Genomic DNA, 19,146 nt, shown 5'->3' with positions numbered 1-19,146 from the left:
GGACTTTTTCATGCTGATGTTTACTTGGATCATTTAGTGACCACTGTTTATCTGTAATGGAAGATATATAATGACCCTAATCAAAAAAGTGTCTTGTTTTTTTGTTTGTTATGTTTGCTTGCTTGTTTTTTTGTAGCATCTTTTTTATGGCCAGCACTGTACCAAGTACCATGAGAGACAGTGGTTTTTTTGTTTTCACTAAGCTTCAGTTATAGTGGGGAGACAAGATTCAGACACATGAAGCAAAAAATAGAATAATTATTAAATTAGTTAAATGTTAAACTATATAATTAATTAATATAGAACTCAATATTGTAGGGGTTTGAAATTTCATATTATACATGGTAGAGGAAGTAATGAAATGTCTTGGTCTTAAATTTTGGTCTTAATTGTCTGGGTGTGTAAGTGTCAGGAACCTTGGGAGAAAGTGACCATGCATTCTTTAAATTCATAATAAGAAGGGGAGTGATTACTAGATGCATTGTTTACTCTTGGAAAGGAAAATTTTTTGATAGTTATTATCATAAGACTACAGATTTTCTAGAGGAGAATATAAATTCTAGACAGAGGAAGGCAAAGATTTGAAATTCTAACTGTAATCATAAATGATACTAATGAGAAGGAAAAGCCACTTAAAGAAATCTAAATTGCCAAACAGATGAACCTAGATTTTAAAAATAATATTTAGAAAGGATAGCAGAGCAGCATGAAGAATAATTTAGTGAAGAATAAATATCTTAGAAAAATAGGAACAATAATTACTTAATAACATCTGCCCCAAGTTATTTTTCCATCTTAAGTTTTAAGACTTAGAATGTAATAAAAGTCCTTAAAATGCAAGAGATCAGGAAAAAAGACTTCTTTCCTCCCTCTTTTTTCGTCCAGTTTTATTGAGCTATAATTGACATACAGCACTGTGTAAGTTTTAAGGGGAACAGAATAATGATTTGACTCTACATGCATCATAAAATGATTACCACGATTAGTGAACATCCATCATCTCATACAGATACAAAATTAAAGAAATAGAAAAAAATTTTTTTCCTTGTGATTCTTAGGATTTACTCTTTTAACAGCTTTCATAATAGCATACAGCAGTGTTAATTATATTTATCATGTTGTATCTTCTCTTTTTAAGATGTGTATAGGATTTGGACAGATAGAACCAGAATTTGAAATAGATGGTATTGTATTCATAGATGACAGAAAGAAAAAACAGCTTTTCAATTGTTATTTTGATTTCCGTTCTCCTTTATTAAGAATGATTTTAAAACTGGAACAAGCCTAGATAAGAAAGCATTAATGATCAATATGGATTAGGAGATAATGAGAGAGAACCTAATGACCATAAATGAGTTTGTCTTGAGGCTTTATTTCCATGATACTAAAAGAACTTACAGATAGAATGTCGGAGGTATTGTGGGTTGTGTGTGAGAAATTATGCAGTATGGGTTATCAGAAAATTGTGAGAAACGCAAATGTCTTGATTTTTCCATTTAAGAAAAGGGCAGGTTATGGAAACAACTGCTCAGTAAGCTTGACATTGATTTTTAGCAAATTCTAGCATAGTTTATTGAAAAATGATTTAAGATAATTTAATGGTGATTTATAATAAGTATGAATCAAAATGGTTCACAAAGAACATGTCATAGAAACTATTTCTTTTTCAGTTTGAAGATAGGACCATTCATATAATGGGTGCCCCACAAGAATTTATTGAATGATAACCTAATGGCTCTAGTTTCAACACAATATTTAATAAGATTACATTTGACATCTCTGTGAAGAAGGATGTGACAATACTGCTGAATTAGGGTGTAGTTGTCAAATAGCTAAATCTAGAAAGAATTGATTAGTTGCTTTGTGTAGTCTAGATGGGGGTTTTACTGGTACAGTACTGAACTTCACTCTTTCCTAATAAGCATTTTTAATGAAAATATTAAATAAAGATATTGAAGTCATGATTATCAGATTTTTGGAAAATGTCTTCATATCTAATTGGTAGGTGATTAAAACCAAGATTTAGAATGGTCTACACAGGCCAGAACCTTGGGTGGAAATCAACAAGGTAAAAGACTAAAGGGTACATCTTATATCCTGCGTTTTGGTTGCACATTAAGGAAATTCACTGTAGTGGGGGTGGGTGTAGCTCGGTGGTAGAGCACATGCTTAGTATGCATAAGGTCCTGAGTTCAATTCCCAGGACCTTCATTAAAAACAGAAAGAGAGACGAAGAACGAAAGAAAGAAAATCAATGCAGAAAAGATCTGAAATTATCAGATTACTACAAACTTAATATGAGCTTGCAATTAACAGAATTATTATTTTGTTTTAAAAAACAATTTAAAAAGTCCCATTAGCATGGACTTTGGTTATATTAATAGACTGCAGTGTCCAGCTGACTGGCAATTATAGCATTCCTGTTCTGTGCTGGTCACTCTACATTTGGAGTTCAGTTTTGCATATCATCACGTTTTATGATGAGTTTGACAAAGTAAAAATGGTAATTAGATATGGTGGGTGTCTTAGAAACCAAATAATACAAGGAGTGTTTGGCAGCTTTGGTAATTGGTATAATCAGGGGAGAAAAATAATTGTAGTTTTTACAGATCTGAAAGGGTTCTTATGTAAGAAGACAAAGTTGACTAGTTTGGTATTGCTTTGGACAGTCATTGGCAAAATATGGTCCGGACTCATTGACTGTTTTTGTCACTAAAATTTTGTTGGAACACGGCCATGCTCATTCATTTATGTATGGCTGTTTTACTTCAGCAGCAGAGTTGAGTAATTGTGACAGAAACCATATGGCCTACAAAACCTAAACTATTTACTATCTGGCCTTCTTTAGAAAGTGCTTGACAACTTTTGCTCTAGGAGATACCAGGCCTTGTTGGTACAGATTGTAGGAAGGCTGCCTGTAGAGCAACAGTCTACCAGATTTTTGTTTGTTTATTTGTCTTTAAGTAGAACTGTCAATCCTGGCATGGACTTAAGGTGTCGGACCTTTTGTCCTTTTTTGCACCTTTTTTTCAAGGTGAGAAATTGGAGTAGATGATTTATCCTCTCAAGACCAATGATGGAAAAAAATAATCCAGTGCAGATAATACTAAGTAATTATTGTTCCTATGGAAAAAAATATATATTCATGCTTGGTTATATCCTTTGTGAATATTATTAATTGTCATGTTAATTAATGATATTGTGGTGCATCCTTATTTAATAAGAGAGTGTCCTTATTTTCAGGGGATACAAGCAGAAATATTTTGGGGGCAAACTGGCATTATATTTGCAGCTTGTTTGCAGATAGGGAGAAAATGAGTATATACACATACATAAAGCAAATTGGTAAAATTAATTGAAAATATTTACCATTTTATCAAAAACCATTTTGAGGTACTATTAAATAATTTGTAGCTTTTGGCCACTTTCAGTTAATTTTCCTTCACTGTTTTATAATGTAATAAAAACTGTAGAACAAAGAATAAAAGAATAAAGACTGTTAAAAAAAAGACTGTAGAACAGAGTAGAGATAAAGAATAAAGACTGTAGAACAGAGCAGACTTGATATTGGCTATAAAGAATGGGGAAAGATTAAGATAAGTAGAGAGGAGTGGTGAGAATGTTCCAGATAAGGGGGATCAAAAAGGAAGTACTTCTTGAATTAAATAGAAGAGTATGATTCAGAAAAAACTGTTTCCTCCTTTGCTGAATGTTGATCATGACCATAGAATACTTCTTGAAAAAAGAAAGGGAAAAGAAAGACTTGAAAAATAGAAGGAGAAGTAAAACATTTTAAAGGAATTTTCAAGTGTGTATAAAATCTTACCATGTTCAAGGAATGGAATTTCATTTTATATCTCATTTAAACACACAGGTTTCCCTATTTGGATCCACCTAATGAGAGACTTATTTTGGAAGCTCTTAAGCAACTTTACCAGTGCGATGCTATTGACAGGTAAAAAACCAACCACAACAGATGTTAATTGCTTTTTAAAATAGAGTTCATAATACTTTCCTTTATCAGTACAGAGTGATTTGTTTGAATTGGATAGATTGTCTCACCTGAAATTAGAATTCATCAGCAACCTTTCTTCACCATAATTCTGAAAATGTACCTACCATAAACCTGTTTTGGTTTGATACTGGTATTACTTAACAAGTAATTTCTGAGAACCGTTTCAATGCCAGGCATTGTGTTTGGTACATCAGAATGATAAAGAGAGCCAGAATCCTTGTACTCATGATTGTGTGATGGGAAGAGATTTGATAATTATCACTGTCTCATATCTTCAAGGACATCTTCTCTGTTTCTGTAGCATTTTGTGTCTTTTATTATACTACTTTATTCTGCCTCCTTATTTAGTTTTTCGGATATATTGGCCCTTGACAGCAGGTTTATCATCTTTACATTTCTCTTATCAATGACCACAGTGTATCATGTTTCTTATATTGAACTGAATTTCTGGAGGTGACTTAAGGTAATCTAAATTATATCTGATTTATTCTGAATGATGAGCATTTCATTTGTGCTCTCCCAACGTAGAAAGACTTAATCTTTTCTTTCTATTAAGGAGTGGCCATGTGACCAGATTGGGTTTGTCTATGGTAGAATTTCCTCTTCCTCCACATCTGACATGTGCAGTAATAAAGGCTGCTTCTCTGGACTGTGAGGATCTGTTACTTCCAATAGCAGCAATGCTGTCTGTGGAAAATGTCTTCATTAGACCTGGTAAGAAGTTTATTGATGAGTTGGTTTTTTTTTAATTAATAGATTTTATTTTTTGGAGCAGTTTTAGGTTTATAGAAAAATTGAGGGAAGGTGCACACACACAGTTTTCACTATTATTAACATCTTTCATTGGTGTGGTACCTTTGTTACAACTGATGAGCCAATATTGACGCATTATTATTAACTAAAGTCACTGTGTAGTAAACTCTATGGGATTTGACAGATCCATAATGACACATATCCACCATCACAGTATCATAGAGTAGCTTCACTGCCCTAAACATTTCCTGTGCTCCACCTGTTCATCCCTAAATCCCTTCCCCCAAGCCCTTAGTAACCACTGTTGTTTTTACTGTCTCCATAGTTTTGCCTTTTCCAGAATGCCATGTAGTTGGAATAATACAGTATATAGCCTTTTCAGATTGGTTTCTTTAACTTAGCAGTGTGCATTTAAGTTTCCTCCATGTCTTTTTGTGGCATGATACCTCATTTCTTTTTATTGCTGAATAATATTCCATTCTGTGGCATTTAACCATTCACCTACTGAAGAACATCTTGTTTGCTTTCAAATTTTGGCAGTCATGAATAAAGCTGCCATAACATCCGTGTGCAGATGTTTGTGTGAACATTGATTTTTAGCTCATTGCCGAACTGTATAATAAGAATGCGTTTAGATTTGTAAGAAACTGCCAAACGTATCTTCCGAAATGTCTGCACCATTTTGCTTTCCCACCAACAGTGAATCAGATTCCTGTTGCTTCAGATTCTCACCAGCTTTTGGTGTTGTCAGTGTTTTGGATTTTAGCCATTCTAATAGGTGTGGAGTGATATTTTGTTTCTGTTTTAAATTGCAGATCCCTGATGACATACGATGTTAACAATCTTTTTATGTGCTTATTTTCCATTTGTATTTCTTCTTTGGTGAGCTGTCCTGGTCATTTTTAATCGGGTTGTTTGTTTTCTTACCGTTGAGTTTTAAGAGTTCTGGAAGGAATTGACATCTTGACAGTGTTATTTTCCTAGACAGGTACATGGAATATCTATTTCGATCTCCAGTAATTCACTGAACATTTGTTTTTTATTTTTAATAGGTGTACTGGGGATTGGACCCAGGACCTCTTGCATGCTAAGCACATACTCTACCGTTGAGCTATACCCTCCCCTCCCACTAATGAACGTTTTTGATGGCTTATATCTAGCCCTGTGGGACATGAAACTGAAGATAAACAACTTTTTCATTCTGTTATCCTTTAACTTAGTTTTTGAATAGAGAGTATATATTGTTCCTGGCTGAGAGTTAATTTCCTTTCACTAGTAAAGGAAGATAGTATGGTAAACCTTTGCCCTGTTGTAGTAACTTAGTAATATATTAACCTTTTTTTCCTAGAATCAAAAGAAATGGTAGTTCAGCCCTTGTACCCTTAGAGATGTGTTTTGAGGTTTCCATGTCTTTTTTGTTTATTCTGTTTCTTTCCTTTCTTGGTGTGTCGGTATGGGGCACAACAAAACACCTTAGTTCATCACGTGTCAGGTTTGCTTTCTTCCAGTGGGGTTGGTGGGGGCAGTGGTTGTCACAATATTTTTCTCCCCCAGGAACTTCTGAGTAGATTGTGTATCTTGCCTGCAACCAGAACTAACAATAGAGTGTGTTATCTCATTAGCCATATCTCTTTATGGCTGTGAGTGCTGGGTCCAGGTTGGTTTATTATTGCAATGATTATACTGGAGGGTATGTTTTTCTATAAAAATACTCTATAGTTTATAATCAGTGTGCTACCTATCCCAAATAGATTGCAGTGTAGTTTTCAGTGTCAGAATTTTGATTCTAATAGTACCCCTAATTGCAATTATATTTTTTCTCGTAAAATACTATATGCAGTTAAATAAGGGTGATGGGCTTTCATTAGGTAATATCAAAGCTAAAAATACTCTAGAAACGATTACAGAGTATTGAAGTGGGAGTCAGGAGATCAGGATTCTAACTTTCCATTGCTAGCTAATCATCTGACTATTGGCCTAGTCTTTCTGGACTTCATTTTTCATTTGTAAAACCAGGGAGTTCGATTAAGAAAAAGGAAATGTTTTTCCTTTTGGAATACTTAAATAGATGAAACAGTCTGGTGTTAGCCTTTTGGGGGGGAAGGGTAACGTATTATTGTAATACAATTTCAAACTTACAGAAATATTGAAAGAATATTGAAGGAACTCTTTTGTGCCTTGTATCTAGCTTCTGCAGTCTTTAACATTTTGCTGCATTTGTTTTATTCTTTCCCTATATGTGTGTATATGTGTGCATGTATACATGTATATATTTATAAAAATGCATTTTATGTCTTTTTCTGAATCAATTTAGAGTAAATTGGAAACATTGTGCTCTCTTACCACAAAATATTTACATGTGTATTTACTAAGAACAAGAGCAATCTCTTATTTAACCATAGTACATTTATCAAAATTAGGAAAGTTAACATTGATACAATACTGTTATCTAGTCCAGAATCCATATACATATTGCCCATTGTCCCTAGAGGATACAGAAGTAGTTTCAGAATTGCTAAGCTATACCACTGTGAAAGGCAGCCGTATTACATAACTAGAGTTCAATATTTGCTTACAGTTTCTTTTTTTTTTTTTTGAGGTAAAATTTACATGTAGTGAAAAGTATAAATCCTAGGTATATAAGTCACTGAATTTTGTGAAATGTGTTCACGTATGTAACCCACACTTCTGTCAAGATATGAAACAGTTTTATCACTCCAGAAAATTCTCTCAGTGCCCCTTCCTAGATCCCATCCCACTTCCTCCCAAGCCAGCCACTTCTCTGGTTTTTTTTTTAAAGGCTAATTTTGCTTCTTCTGAAACTTCAGTATACATATAATTACACAATTTGTGTTTTTTTGTGTTTGGCTTCTTTTGGTCAAAATATTGTATGTGAGATTAACCCATCTTCTTGTATGTATCGATGCTTTGTTCTTTTTACTGTTTAGTGGTATCCTGTTGTTTGAACATACTGAAATTAGGTTATCCATTATCCTATTGATTTGTTTCTTGTTTGGTGCTATTTATGAATACAGCCGTCTTGAAAGCGTTTGTGCAAGTCTTTTTCATTTTTAATTTCTCTTAGGTAAATACCTAAGAAAGAAATAGTTGCATTATTGAGTTTAATTCTTAGAAATTGCAGACTCTTTCTGCAAAGTGACTGTACCATTTAAAAATCCCATCAGCAGTGTTTGAGAGTGCAGCTTGCACCTCATGTCCTCCTCAGCATTTGGTGTTGCCAGTCACTTTTACTTTGTATATTCTATTATATATTAGGAATACCTCTTTGTGGTTTTAATTTGCATTTTATTGATGAGTAATAATTTGGGTTCCTTTTTTTGGGCGGGGTGGTAATTAGGTTTATTTATTTATTTATTTCTTAATGGAGATACTGGAGATTGAACCCAGGACCTCGTGTATGCTAAGCACATGCTCTACCGCTGAGCTATAACCCCCCCGATCACTTTTTTATGTGATTATTGGTCATTTAGCTGTCTTCTTTGTGTAGTATCTATTACAATCTTTTGCCTATGTTTTTTTTCTTTTGCCTATGTTTTAAATTTAAAATATGTATATATTGAATCTGGGAATTCTTTATTCTAGTTATAAGTTATTTGTTAGGTATGAGTTGCACGTATTTTTTCCAATCTGTGGCTATTTCTTTTTTAGTGGCAGGGTGGGTAATTAGGTTTATTTATTTATTTGTTTTAATAGAGGTGCTGGGGATTGAACCCAGGAGCTCCTACATGCTAGACATGCACTCTACCACTGAGCTATATCCTTCCCCCTGTGGCTTTTTCTGTTTACTTTCTTAAAGGTGTCTTTTGATGAGAGAGGTTTTGAATTTTGATGAAGTCTAATATATCAGTTTTTTTTTCCTTTGGTGGTTATTGCTTTTAGTATGTAATTCTTTTCTTCCCCCAAGATAGTGAAAATATCCTTCTTATATCTCTTGATATTTTGACTTAGGAGCTTTATAATTTCTAGCCATTATGTTTTGGACAGTGATCCATCTGAAATTAAGTTTTGTGTATGGTGTGAGGTAGAGGTCTAGGTTACTTTTTTTCCTGTGAGTATCCACGTGTTTCAGCACATTTGTTGAAAAAACTTACTTTCCCCCATTGAATTGCTTTGGCTCCTTTGTTAAAAATCTATGGAAAGTATATGTGTAATAGTCTATTTCTGGACTTTATTTTAGTCCATTGATGTATTTGTCTATCTTTATGTCACTGCCAACTTTGTATTGATTATGTAGCTTTGTGATAAATTTTGAAATCTGATAAATTTTGAAATCACAGTCTGTTTCTTTTTCAGTATTGTTTTGGTTATTCTATATTTTTTGTACTTCTATATAAATTTTAGAATCAGCGTCTCAGTTTCCTCAAAGTAAGCTTGCTAAGAATTTTGATAGGGATTGTGTTGAACACTTTGTTGACTTTTTGCTATCTCTTAATATATCCTTGCTCTAGGGGTTATAATATACATCTTTAATCAAAATTTACTCAAAATTAAGATTTTATTCCTTCATGTGAAATATAAGAAACCTTGCAATAGTTTAGTTCCATTTACTCCCCATCATTTGTGTGATTGTCGTCATATATATTAATTTACATACATTATAAACCCCACAATATAGTATTATAATTTTTCCTTAAATTTTCCTATGTCTTTGAAAGAAGAGAAGAAAAGGAAAATTAAATCTCTCCAGAGCTAGAAGTAGAAGTCCAGGTGTTGGTTTTTAAATTCTTACTTAGAATCCTCTGTCTATGGGTGGGCTGTTGACTTTTTTTTTTTTTTTTTAAGCCTTTCATGTTGTTGAGGTCTTAGGTTTTAAGTATGTGTTCTTTGGTTTTTATCAAGTCCTTGAGGTGGCTTTTGATATCTTGAAGGCCTTTATTTGGGACCTGCACTTTAGGAATACACTGAAAGTGAACTGCATATGTAGACACTCAAGGAAAAGGGAGGCTTCCCTTTGCTAGCCTAATACTTGGCCTTGGTATCTATGGACAGAGGGCAGTCTAATTCTTTAGAATATATTGAGATAATAGCCAATAAGACTATGTCTTGTGTTCTGTGCTTTGATTTGATGGGAAATTTTTCAGTACGTCTTGCCTTTGTGAAGCACTTTATGTGAGTGATGTTAATGGATATGACACTTGAATTACCCTGAAAGTACTGAGATAACACAGATTTATCAGTGTTTCTAAATACTCCACACAATGAAAATGTAACTGTAAAGCAATGAGTGGCCTTTTCTGTTGTTTTGTTAGAATTAGATTTATTTTCCTTAGATACTGACCTAGGCCTCTTTAAAAAAAAAATAGGTAGTAACATGTGTTGCTGTTGTCAGATATATTTCTCTGTTATAGGCTTAGCAATACAATTTTATACATAATGTTTCATGCAATTTCTTTTAAAATTGCATAAAAGAATAGAAGAAATAATGATTATACACTTTTTAAAAATTTTACCTACATAGTAACTTTTACTAGTGCTCTTTTATAGTGTCATTCTTGTGTTACTTCCTTTCGTCCTGAATAACTTCCTTTTTTATTCATTGTAAGGCAGGTATGCTGGCAACAAATTCTCTCAGGTTTCGTTATCCAGGAATGGCTTTATTTTGCCTTCATTTTGAAAGATCATTATGCTGGATGTAGGATTCTTAGTTGACAGTTGTTTTCTTTCAGCATTATAAATATATCATCCCACAGTGTTCTGGCTGCCATCATTTCTATTGAGAAATCAATTATTAATTTTATTGAAGTTCTCTTGTACACAGTAAGTCATTTTTGTCTTGCTGCTTTCAGTGTTTTGGCTATAATATATCTGTGGATTGCTTTGTTTTTATCCTACTTGGAGTTCATTAAGCCTCTTGAATGTGTAGATTAATTTTTTAATCAAATTTTGAAAATTTTTAGCCATTATTTCTTCAAAATTTTTTCTGCCCTATTCTCTCTCTTCTTCTGGCACTTCCATCATGCATGTGTTGGTGTGCTTAAAGATGTTCCGCATTTCTCTAAGACTGCTTATTTTTCTTCATTGTTTTTCCCCTCTGTTCTTTGGATTGCATGATCTCTCTTGATCTGTATTTTGCCACTTCTTTCTTCTACCAGCCCAGATCTGCTGTCGAGCCCCACTTACCAAAGTTTTCATTCTATTTATTGTACCTTTCAACTTCAGAGGTCAGCCACTGTTGGGTCGGGGGTTGTACCCGAGCCCCTTAAGACACTGATGTTTTCACCCTTTACTGTTTGGGTCTATTTTGTGTGATTTGGAGACGATTTTCACAGTTCAAGGAGTTTATGAGTTTGTCCTATGTTCAGCCAAAGACCAGAGGCTCAGACATTCCCTTTGCTTTTGCTCCTCAGAAGGTACAACCTTGGGCATCTACAGTCTTCCAGAACATCAGGACAGCTTTGGTTTTAGCAAATTTCTCAGATCTCTCTGCTAAATGTTTGACTGGTCTCATTTATGACAAACCCATAGCTAATGTCATACTCAGTGGTAAAATGCTGAAAGCTTTCCCTGTAAAATCAGGAACAAGACAAGCATGCCCACTGTAGCCACTTCTGTTTAACATAGTATTGGAAATCCAAGCCACGGCAAGCAGTCAGACAAGAAATATAAGGCATCCAAATTGGAAAGGATGAAGTAAAACTGTTACTATTTGCAGATGATATGATACCTTACATAGAAAACCCTAAAGTCTCCACTAAAAAAATTGTTAGAACTAATACATGAATTCAGTAAAGTTGCAGGTTACAAGATTAACATTCAGAAATCTGTTGCTTTTCTATACGGTAATAGTGATCTATCAGAAAGAGAGAGCAAGAAAATAATCTGTTTAAAATTGCTTTAAAAAGAATAAAAATACCTGGGAATAAACTTAACGAAGGAGGTGAAAGACCTGTACTCTGAAGACTATAAGTCATTGGTGAAGGAAATTGAGGATGATACAAAGAAGTGGAAAGATATCTTTTGTTCCTAGGTTGGAAGAATTAATGTTAAAATGTCCATACTACCCAAAGCAATCTATAGATTTAATGCAACCCCTATCAAAATGCCCCTTACATTTTTCACAGAACTAGAACAAATAATCCTAAAATTTATATGGAACCACAAAAGGCTCCAAATTGCCAAAGCAGTCTTGAGAAAAAAGATCAAAACTGCAAGTAACATACTGCCTGACTTCAGACTATACTACAAAGCTATAGCAATCAAAGCAGCATGGTACTGGCACAAAAACAGACACATAGATCAATGGAACAGAATGGGGAGCTGAGAAGTAAACCCATGCACTTACGTCAGTTGATCTACAACATACGAGGCAAGACTGTACAATGGAGAAAAGACAGTCTCTTTAATAAGTGCTAGGAAAACTAGATAGTTCCATACATGTAGAGTGTGTGAAAAAGCATGTATAAAAGAATGAAATTAGAACATTTTCTCACACCATTTATAAAAATAGACTAAAAATGGATTAAAGACCTAAACTTAAGAAAAGAAACCATAAAACTAGAAGAGAACATAGGCAGAACACTCTGACATAAGTCATAGCAATATTTTTTTAGATCTATCTCCTAAGGCAAAAGAAACAAAAATAAACAAGTATGATCTAATTAAACTTAAAAACTTTTTCACAGAAAAGTAACCATTGACAAAACAAAAAGACAAAAAAACCTATTGAATGGGAGAAAATATTTGCAAATGATATGACTGATAAGGGGTTAATATCCAAAATACATAAATAGCTCATGAAACTTAATATCGAAAAAAGAACCAAACTGATTAAAATATGGACAGAAGACCTGAATAGACATTTTCCAAAGAAGATATACAAATGGCCAACAGGTACATGAAAAAATGCTCAATATCGCTAATCAGCAGACAAATTCAAATCAAAACCACAGTGAGATATCACCTCACACCTGTCAAAATGGCTACCATCAAAAAGTCTACAGATCACAAATATTGGCAGGGATGTGGAGAAAAAGGGAACCCAAGTATACTATTGGGAATGTAAATTGATGCATCCAGTATGGAAAACAGTATGGAGGTGCCTCAGAAAACTAAAAATAGATCTGTCTTATGATCCAGCAATTCCACTTCTGGGTATATATCAGAAGAAACTGAAAACACTACTTTGAATAGATACATGCACCCCAGTGATCATAGCCATAGCCATACATTATTTACAATAGCCAAGATATGGAAGCAACCTAAGTGGTCACCAACAGATGATGGATAAAGAATATTATTCAGCCATAAAAAGGATAATATTCAGCCATTTGCAACAACGTGGATGGACCTAGAGAAATAAGTCAGAGAAAGACAAATACTATACTTTTTTTTTTCATATTTAAGATGCCTGCAAAGAGGTTTTTTTCTTTCTTTTAGGCAACAAAATATTTTTCAGTCCTTGACATCTCACTCTCATCTAGCACCACAGATGCAAGACAAATGCTGTATGTTATCACTTATATGTGGTCTAAAAAAATTAAAACAAATGAATTCATATAACAAAACAGAAACAGACTCACAGATACAGAGAATAAGCTAGTGGTTATCAGTGGGGAGAAGGAAGAAGGGATGGACAAGATAGGGGTGTGGGATTAAGAGATAGAAACTATTATATATAAAACAGAAATAGACTCATGGACATAGAAAACAAACTGGTTACTGTGGGGAAAGGTGGGGAGGAATAGTTTAGGAGTTTGGGAATAAAAGATACACATTACTATATATAAAACAGATAAACAACAAGGACCTACTGTATAGCACAGGGAATGATACTCAGTTTCTTCTAATGAGCTATAATAGAAACATTTGGAAAAATACCTGTATATGTATAGTTGAAATGCTTTGCTGTACTCCTCAAACATTGTTAATTGACTACACTTCAATAAAAAATATTTTTTAAAATAATAAAATGTAAGGGGATTTTAAAGTCAAAAGAGGAACTACTGTGTATAAAATAAGCAACAAGGACATATGGTACTGCATAGGGAAATATAGCTATTAGTTTGTAATAACTCTAAGTGGAGTATAATCTAAAAATACTGCATCACTGTGTTGTACACCTGAAACTAATACTATAAATCAACACTACTTTAATAAAAATAATTTTAAGGGAGAGGGTCTAGTTCTATGGTACAGTGTGTGCTTAGCATGCATGAGGTCCTGGGTTCAATCCCCAGTACCCCCACTAAAATAAATAAAAATAAAACTAATTCCACTCCCCCCCCCAAAATAAAGAGAATTATAATTAAGAGAAGTTTGGCTGGTCTGCCTCTGTTTGTATCACACTGAGCTGTTAGTCTCCACTGATTGGTAGCTGATTGCTCTGTTGTTTTTGAAAGTCCCCTGGGGCATAAATTGCTCCATAGTTCGATCCAGATAAAAGTTGGGCACCTCAGCAGGGGCAGAGTATTGCCAATCTTTGACAGTACTTGTTCCTGCCCTCCCCTGGGAAGAACCTCTGTGCTGTGGAGCAGGAGCTGAGGGTTGATTGGGAACGTCTGGTCTTCTCTGGTTGCCCCAGCTGGGCCCTCCCTATAGAGCAGAAGCTTGCAATGGGAGGTGCTGGGAACTGGTTCCTACTTGAATGCAGTGCTTCCTGCTGTTCTTACTGAAATCCATAGATTCAATCTCCAGAAGCTTTGAATATTTATCTTTGGTAATTTTGACTAGTTTAACAGATGTCTCTGAGAGTGCAGTTTCACCTAACTCCTCATACCACCATTCCTAATATACATCAGTAGCTGAAAATTAAAACAGAAAAGGAATTAAGTGAAAAGCAAGTCTTCCTGTCCTAAACATGTCCCCAGGTCTGATACCTGGAGGCAGCGATCGCTGCCAGTTTCTTACTCATACTGAGAGAGATACTCTTGCTATATATGCACATATGATCTAGACTTCCTTTTTAAACTTAGGTCATCAAGAACTTCAGCTGCCGCAAAATGCAGCTTCAGTTTTTGAGCATGTGACTTACTGAGGTCTTGTTACACCCAAAAATGTGTATTGGATTTCCAGCTGCTTTTAAGTGCGTATATGGTCTTTGTAGGTTAAACAGTCCTTTCTGGCTTGGATCTTAGTCATTGTAGATCACCTGATTTAGTTTATTACATACTTACCGGTAAGACCAGTTGGTATTCTCAAATCTAACATTGAATAAAGATTTTAAACATCGAAATGATGATACTGTCACCATTTTTAGTAATCTCTTTTGCTCTAGTAAACTGTACACAATGTCTGGTGTAGATACTGCTTTAGAAGTCAAAAAATGAAGTGAGGGCTCTTAAATATTTTTAAGCCTTAAAATGAAACAAATTTAATCTAACATTGTGTTTTAAAGTTTTTAATTGTTTTAACTGAGATATTTGAGAAGTAAGGGGTACTTAATGTGTATATGACCCTTAAAGCTTTATTCCCCTGCTTCAGCTCTGAGGATTGTTGTTACAAAAGCCCTTCCTGTGTGATAGTTTTGTATTCTGATTGATTGTTAGATAGAAAAGCACTGAGTTCTCCTCCCAAAGGGAGAAGTTCAGCTGATACACCTTGTTCTGCTTCTTCAGCTTCTTATTTATAGTTTTTGCCTCGGTAGCATCTACCTATTTGCATGAGGTAAAACCAATAATAGAATTTCATCTGGGGAAAGATAATAAGTTAAAGAAAATGACAAGTCTACTGGGAAAGGAATTAAAGATGGATTGTCAAAATATTGTGTAGTCAGAGGATAAACTTACTGAGATTGTCATAACTGTGTGTGATACGGTTTTTGATTTTCCTATACAAATCCTGAATTTACTGTGAGACTTCTGCCAATTTTAATTTTAATTAATTAGATTATTTTGAGGGAAGAGTTAGGGAAAAGGAACACAAATATGTTCTGTATGTTGTCTTCAAGAATAAAGGGGGAGAGAGAGAGGCAGAGAGAGAAGGTAACAGCAGTGTGGGAAGGACAGCCGGAAAAAGCAATGTGCCTTCTGCATTTTTCAGAGTGTGAGCAGGTAGCCACTCTAAACAACAGAGATCCAACACTAACCATGCAGTTAATTTTCACAAACTATAAACTGAGTTTAGAATTTTAATCCACTAAAACTTATTGTAGTTATTCCGACGTTTCAATAAGAGATGGTAAGCCATCTGTGTAAATTGCTAAAGCAGGTATTAGAGCCAAATCGAACATTTCTAGGATTGCCTGGAGGCAGAGAAGGGAAGAACTGAACCATAATGGGAAGCTTCTCTGAGGCTACATAGCCCAGGCATCCAAGGTAGCTGACACTCAACATTTTTATAGCAGGGAATTCAATTCAAAGATCCAGGAGCCCCTGGCTGATAGGTAGGCTTGGCTCCTAGTGTTGGCAGCCAAGGCAGCGTTGATACTTGAATCTAGTACAATTTGACTTTTGGCATAATACCTTCCAGGCAGTGGATTGGGTGCATGAAATTAGGTGTTTTGACTTAAAAATCAGTATCCCTAACTGGTCAAGCATTATATCTTCAGCTTGGTAGCGTCATTTGTATGACCTATGATAAATCATATTCACTCTTTTTTTGTCTCCAGCTGCTTCCTTCAGTTTTACCTACATCACATAGGTGGAACCCACTTAAAGCCTGGGATGGAGGACTTTGTATCTTCATGAGTGTTTTGTTTAATCAGATTGCTTTCCTCCTAATACCAGGAACTCCTGCTTTGCAGATTCACAGTGTAGTCTGTGTAAGTGCTGCTCCCTGGCATCAGGCAACATGGCGCCTCTGCTAAATCTAGTTGTGATTGGTAGACTGACGGAATAGGAATTGTGGTTTGATGTCATACAGAGAGGAAAGAATCCCTGGGAAGTTTGTGGGGGGGAAAGGTGGAGGGGTGCCCTCTGAAAGATTAGCCTGGGTAAAGTGGTATGTGGGGAACTTGAGCAATCAGAGAACAAATCATTCCTGAGTAGGATCTGGTCAAAGTCAGTAACAGATAAATATCAAAAACATGATGTTAAGCAATAGAAGCCAGACACAAAGCGCATTTATATAAGGTTTAGAAACAGATAATACCTTTCTGTGGGGTAGAAGTTAGGATATGGTTATCCTTGTGGAGGGGAACAGGTAGCAAAAGGAGAGCTCTGGGATGCTGATAATCTGCTTGTTGATCTGGGTGTTGGGTACATTGGTATGTAATGTTTGTGAGCATTCACTGAGCTGTACACTTACGGTCTGTGTCATTTTCTGTATGAATGATATACTTCAGTATAAAGTTAAAAAAGAAAAGTTTGTAGTAGTTCAGTTCTGCATATATGATGGTCCTAATTGTCCATAATTAGGAATTGAATAAAATAGGGACTGGTTACATAGTTTTATGTTTCTTATACTCCTGAGAAATACAAGGTAGGTTTTTTGAGAATGAGTAATTCTGTATGTACTGGCATTAAACTGTTGTTAAATAAATAAAGGAAGTTTCAGAAGGTATATCCCACTTCTGTAAAAATAAACCACTGTACACAATGCTTGTATTATCTATAGAAAATATCTTGAAGAACACACACTAAAAAATTAACAATTGTTAGCCTAGAGGATTGTTTTATAGATAATGTGTCAAAGTGGGGAACTTTGAGCTTTTACATTTTATATATATTATATATATATTTTACATTGTATGTATATATATATTTTCTGTGAGCATGGGTTACTCTTATGGTAAAAAATGAATTTAAAAAATAAATTCCAAACACTATTTTAAAGGTGAATTGATTAGCAGAAGTAATGTAGCTATTCTGATAAAATCTCCCAAGAATGGTTAAAAGAAGAAAGGAGTCGTGGGAGTAATTAGATACCCTGCAGAAGGGTTAGTATAGTTCTTCCTTATTCCACCCCAGAGGATGAGGCAGATTTTAATGAGCTTGAATAAAGGAAGTGAATGTACGCACTTGATGTAAAGTAGAACTAAATTGCCTCACCAATTGCCATTTTAGTTGATCCAGAGTACCAGAAGGAAGCAGAACAGAGACATCGAGAACTGGCAGCTAAAGCTGGAGGATTTAATGACTTTGCAACTTTAGCTGTCATCTTTGAACAGTGCAAATCAAGGTATGTGAGATAGTTCTATGTACTGGCAAGTGCAAGTTTGAAATAGAGCTCCGATATATACTATGTGACTTTAGATAGTAAGGTTCTGTGGGGATGATACTGACCTCAAGGTATTTTTGTGAACATTTGTGAGATTTATCTATATCAGATGACTATGACTTAGTAATCATTTATTATGTAACATTAATTCTCTTCTTTCTTCTCTCCTTAAACCTTTCCTGAAAATGACCTTATAGAATTTTGGTTCTGTTTAAATAGCTTAAATGAGAAAGTGATTGGATATTTGTTAAAGCATGTTTGTCTAAAAAGAAACCTATTTACAAATTATTTTTTAATTCACTCAGAGGCACCTCCATCAATTTGTTTTTTTTCCAAATTCCTTAAAGTGCTTTTTAATTAATTGGGCAGGTCTCATAAGAGAGCTGATAGTTGCTTATGGGTTTCTAGTTTTGCTATAGAAATGAGAATGTTAGACTGTCCTTCCCTTATAGAAGATATTTTCAAGACACCAGTATTTTTGCTTTGCAGTGGAGCTCCAGCTTCGTGGTGCCAAAAACATTGGATTCATTGGAGGTGCTTATTTTCTGCATTTCGTGTTGAAGCTCAACTTAGAGAGCTAATCAGGAAGCTTAAACAGGTGATTGCTATACTGGTTTTTCCCTAGAGAATTATTTTCTCAAGACCCTGTGAGTACTCTACCCAAAACCATGTGTGTTATAAGGTGTTCTAGAATGGCTTGTAGTAATAGCCGCCATTCCTAACCCTGTTTAAGCACCCAGCTCTGTCCTCCCTTATCCTTTTAGGAGGTTCTTCTCCTGGCCTTGGGTAATTTCCTCACGTTCATATGCTAATCGGTCCTCAGCTGAACACTTGGGGCCCTTCTGCAGATCTTTGGAGTTGTCTGTGCAGTTCTTTTATCTCCTGAACTCTGGCCTAGGAGCTCTAGCTATCTTGGTCTTCCTGGATTCTCAGTTCTGTCTCTTTAACTCAGGGAGTTCTCCAGGATTCCTCTTGGGTTTTTCCTTTCCTGCGCCTTGGTCGGGAATGTCTCTCAAGGTTGACTGTAAGCTGGGGCAGTTGTTGGGCTTACTTCATTTGCTTTCCTTACTTCATTTACTTCCAGAGATCACTGTCCTTCATTGCTTCATATATAGTGTTTTGGAAATCATTATTTCATGTTTTGTCCATTTTTTTGGTTGTTTCATGCAGGAAGGTAAATATGGTCCCTCTTACTCCATATTCACCAGAAACGGAAGTCTTTAGAAATATGGATTTTTCAAAATAAAAGATTATTTCAGATT

The 19,146-nt window shown here is 34.9% G+C and overlaps 1 protein-coding gene across 1 annotated transcript in view; it reads left to right on the top strand.

Annotated features, from left to right (window-relative positions):
- DHX40 (DEAH-box helicase 40) overlaps nucleotides 1-19,146 on the top strand; it is a 41,416-nt gene that overhangs the window by 16,982 nt on the left and 5,288 nt on the right. The window contains exons 11-14 of the mRNA XM_010951031.3: nucleotides 3,875-3,955; nucleotides 4,572-4,729; nucleotides 17,731-17,845; nucleotides 18,374-18,482. Coding sequence (XP_010949333.2) covers nucleotides 3,875-3,955; nucleotides 4,572-4,729; nucleotides 17,731-17,845; nucleotides 18,374-18,482 — 463 coding nt within the window. The remainder of the gene's footprint in view (nucleotides 1-3,874; nucleotides 3,956-4,571; nucleotides 4,730-17,730; nucleotides 17,846-18,373; nucleotides 18,483-19,146) is intronic.

The sequence above is a fragment of the Camelus bactrianus genome, chromosome 16, assembly GCF_048773025.1.
Source record: "Camelus bactrianus isolate YW-2024 breed Bactrian camel chromosome 16, ASM4877302v1, whole genome shotgun sequence".
In the NCBI taxonomy this organism is placed as follows: Eukaryota; Metazoa; Chordata; class Mammalia; order Artiodactyla; family Camelidae; genus Camelus; species Camelus bactrianus.
The sequence above is the reverse complement of the archived record's forward strand: the minus strand, read 5'-3'. Positions and strand labels throughout refer to the sequence as shown.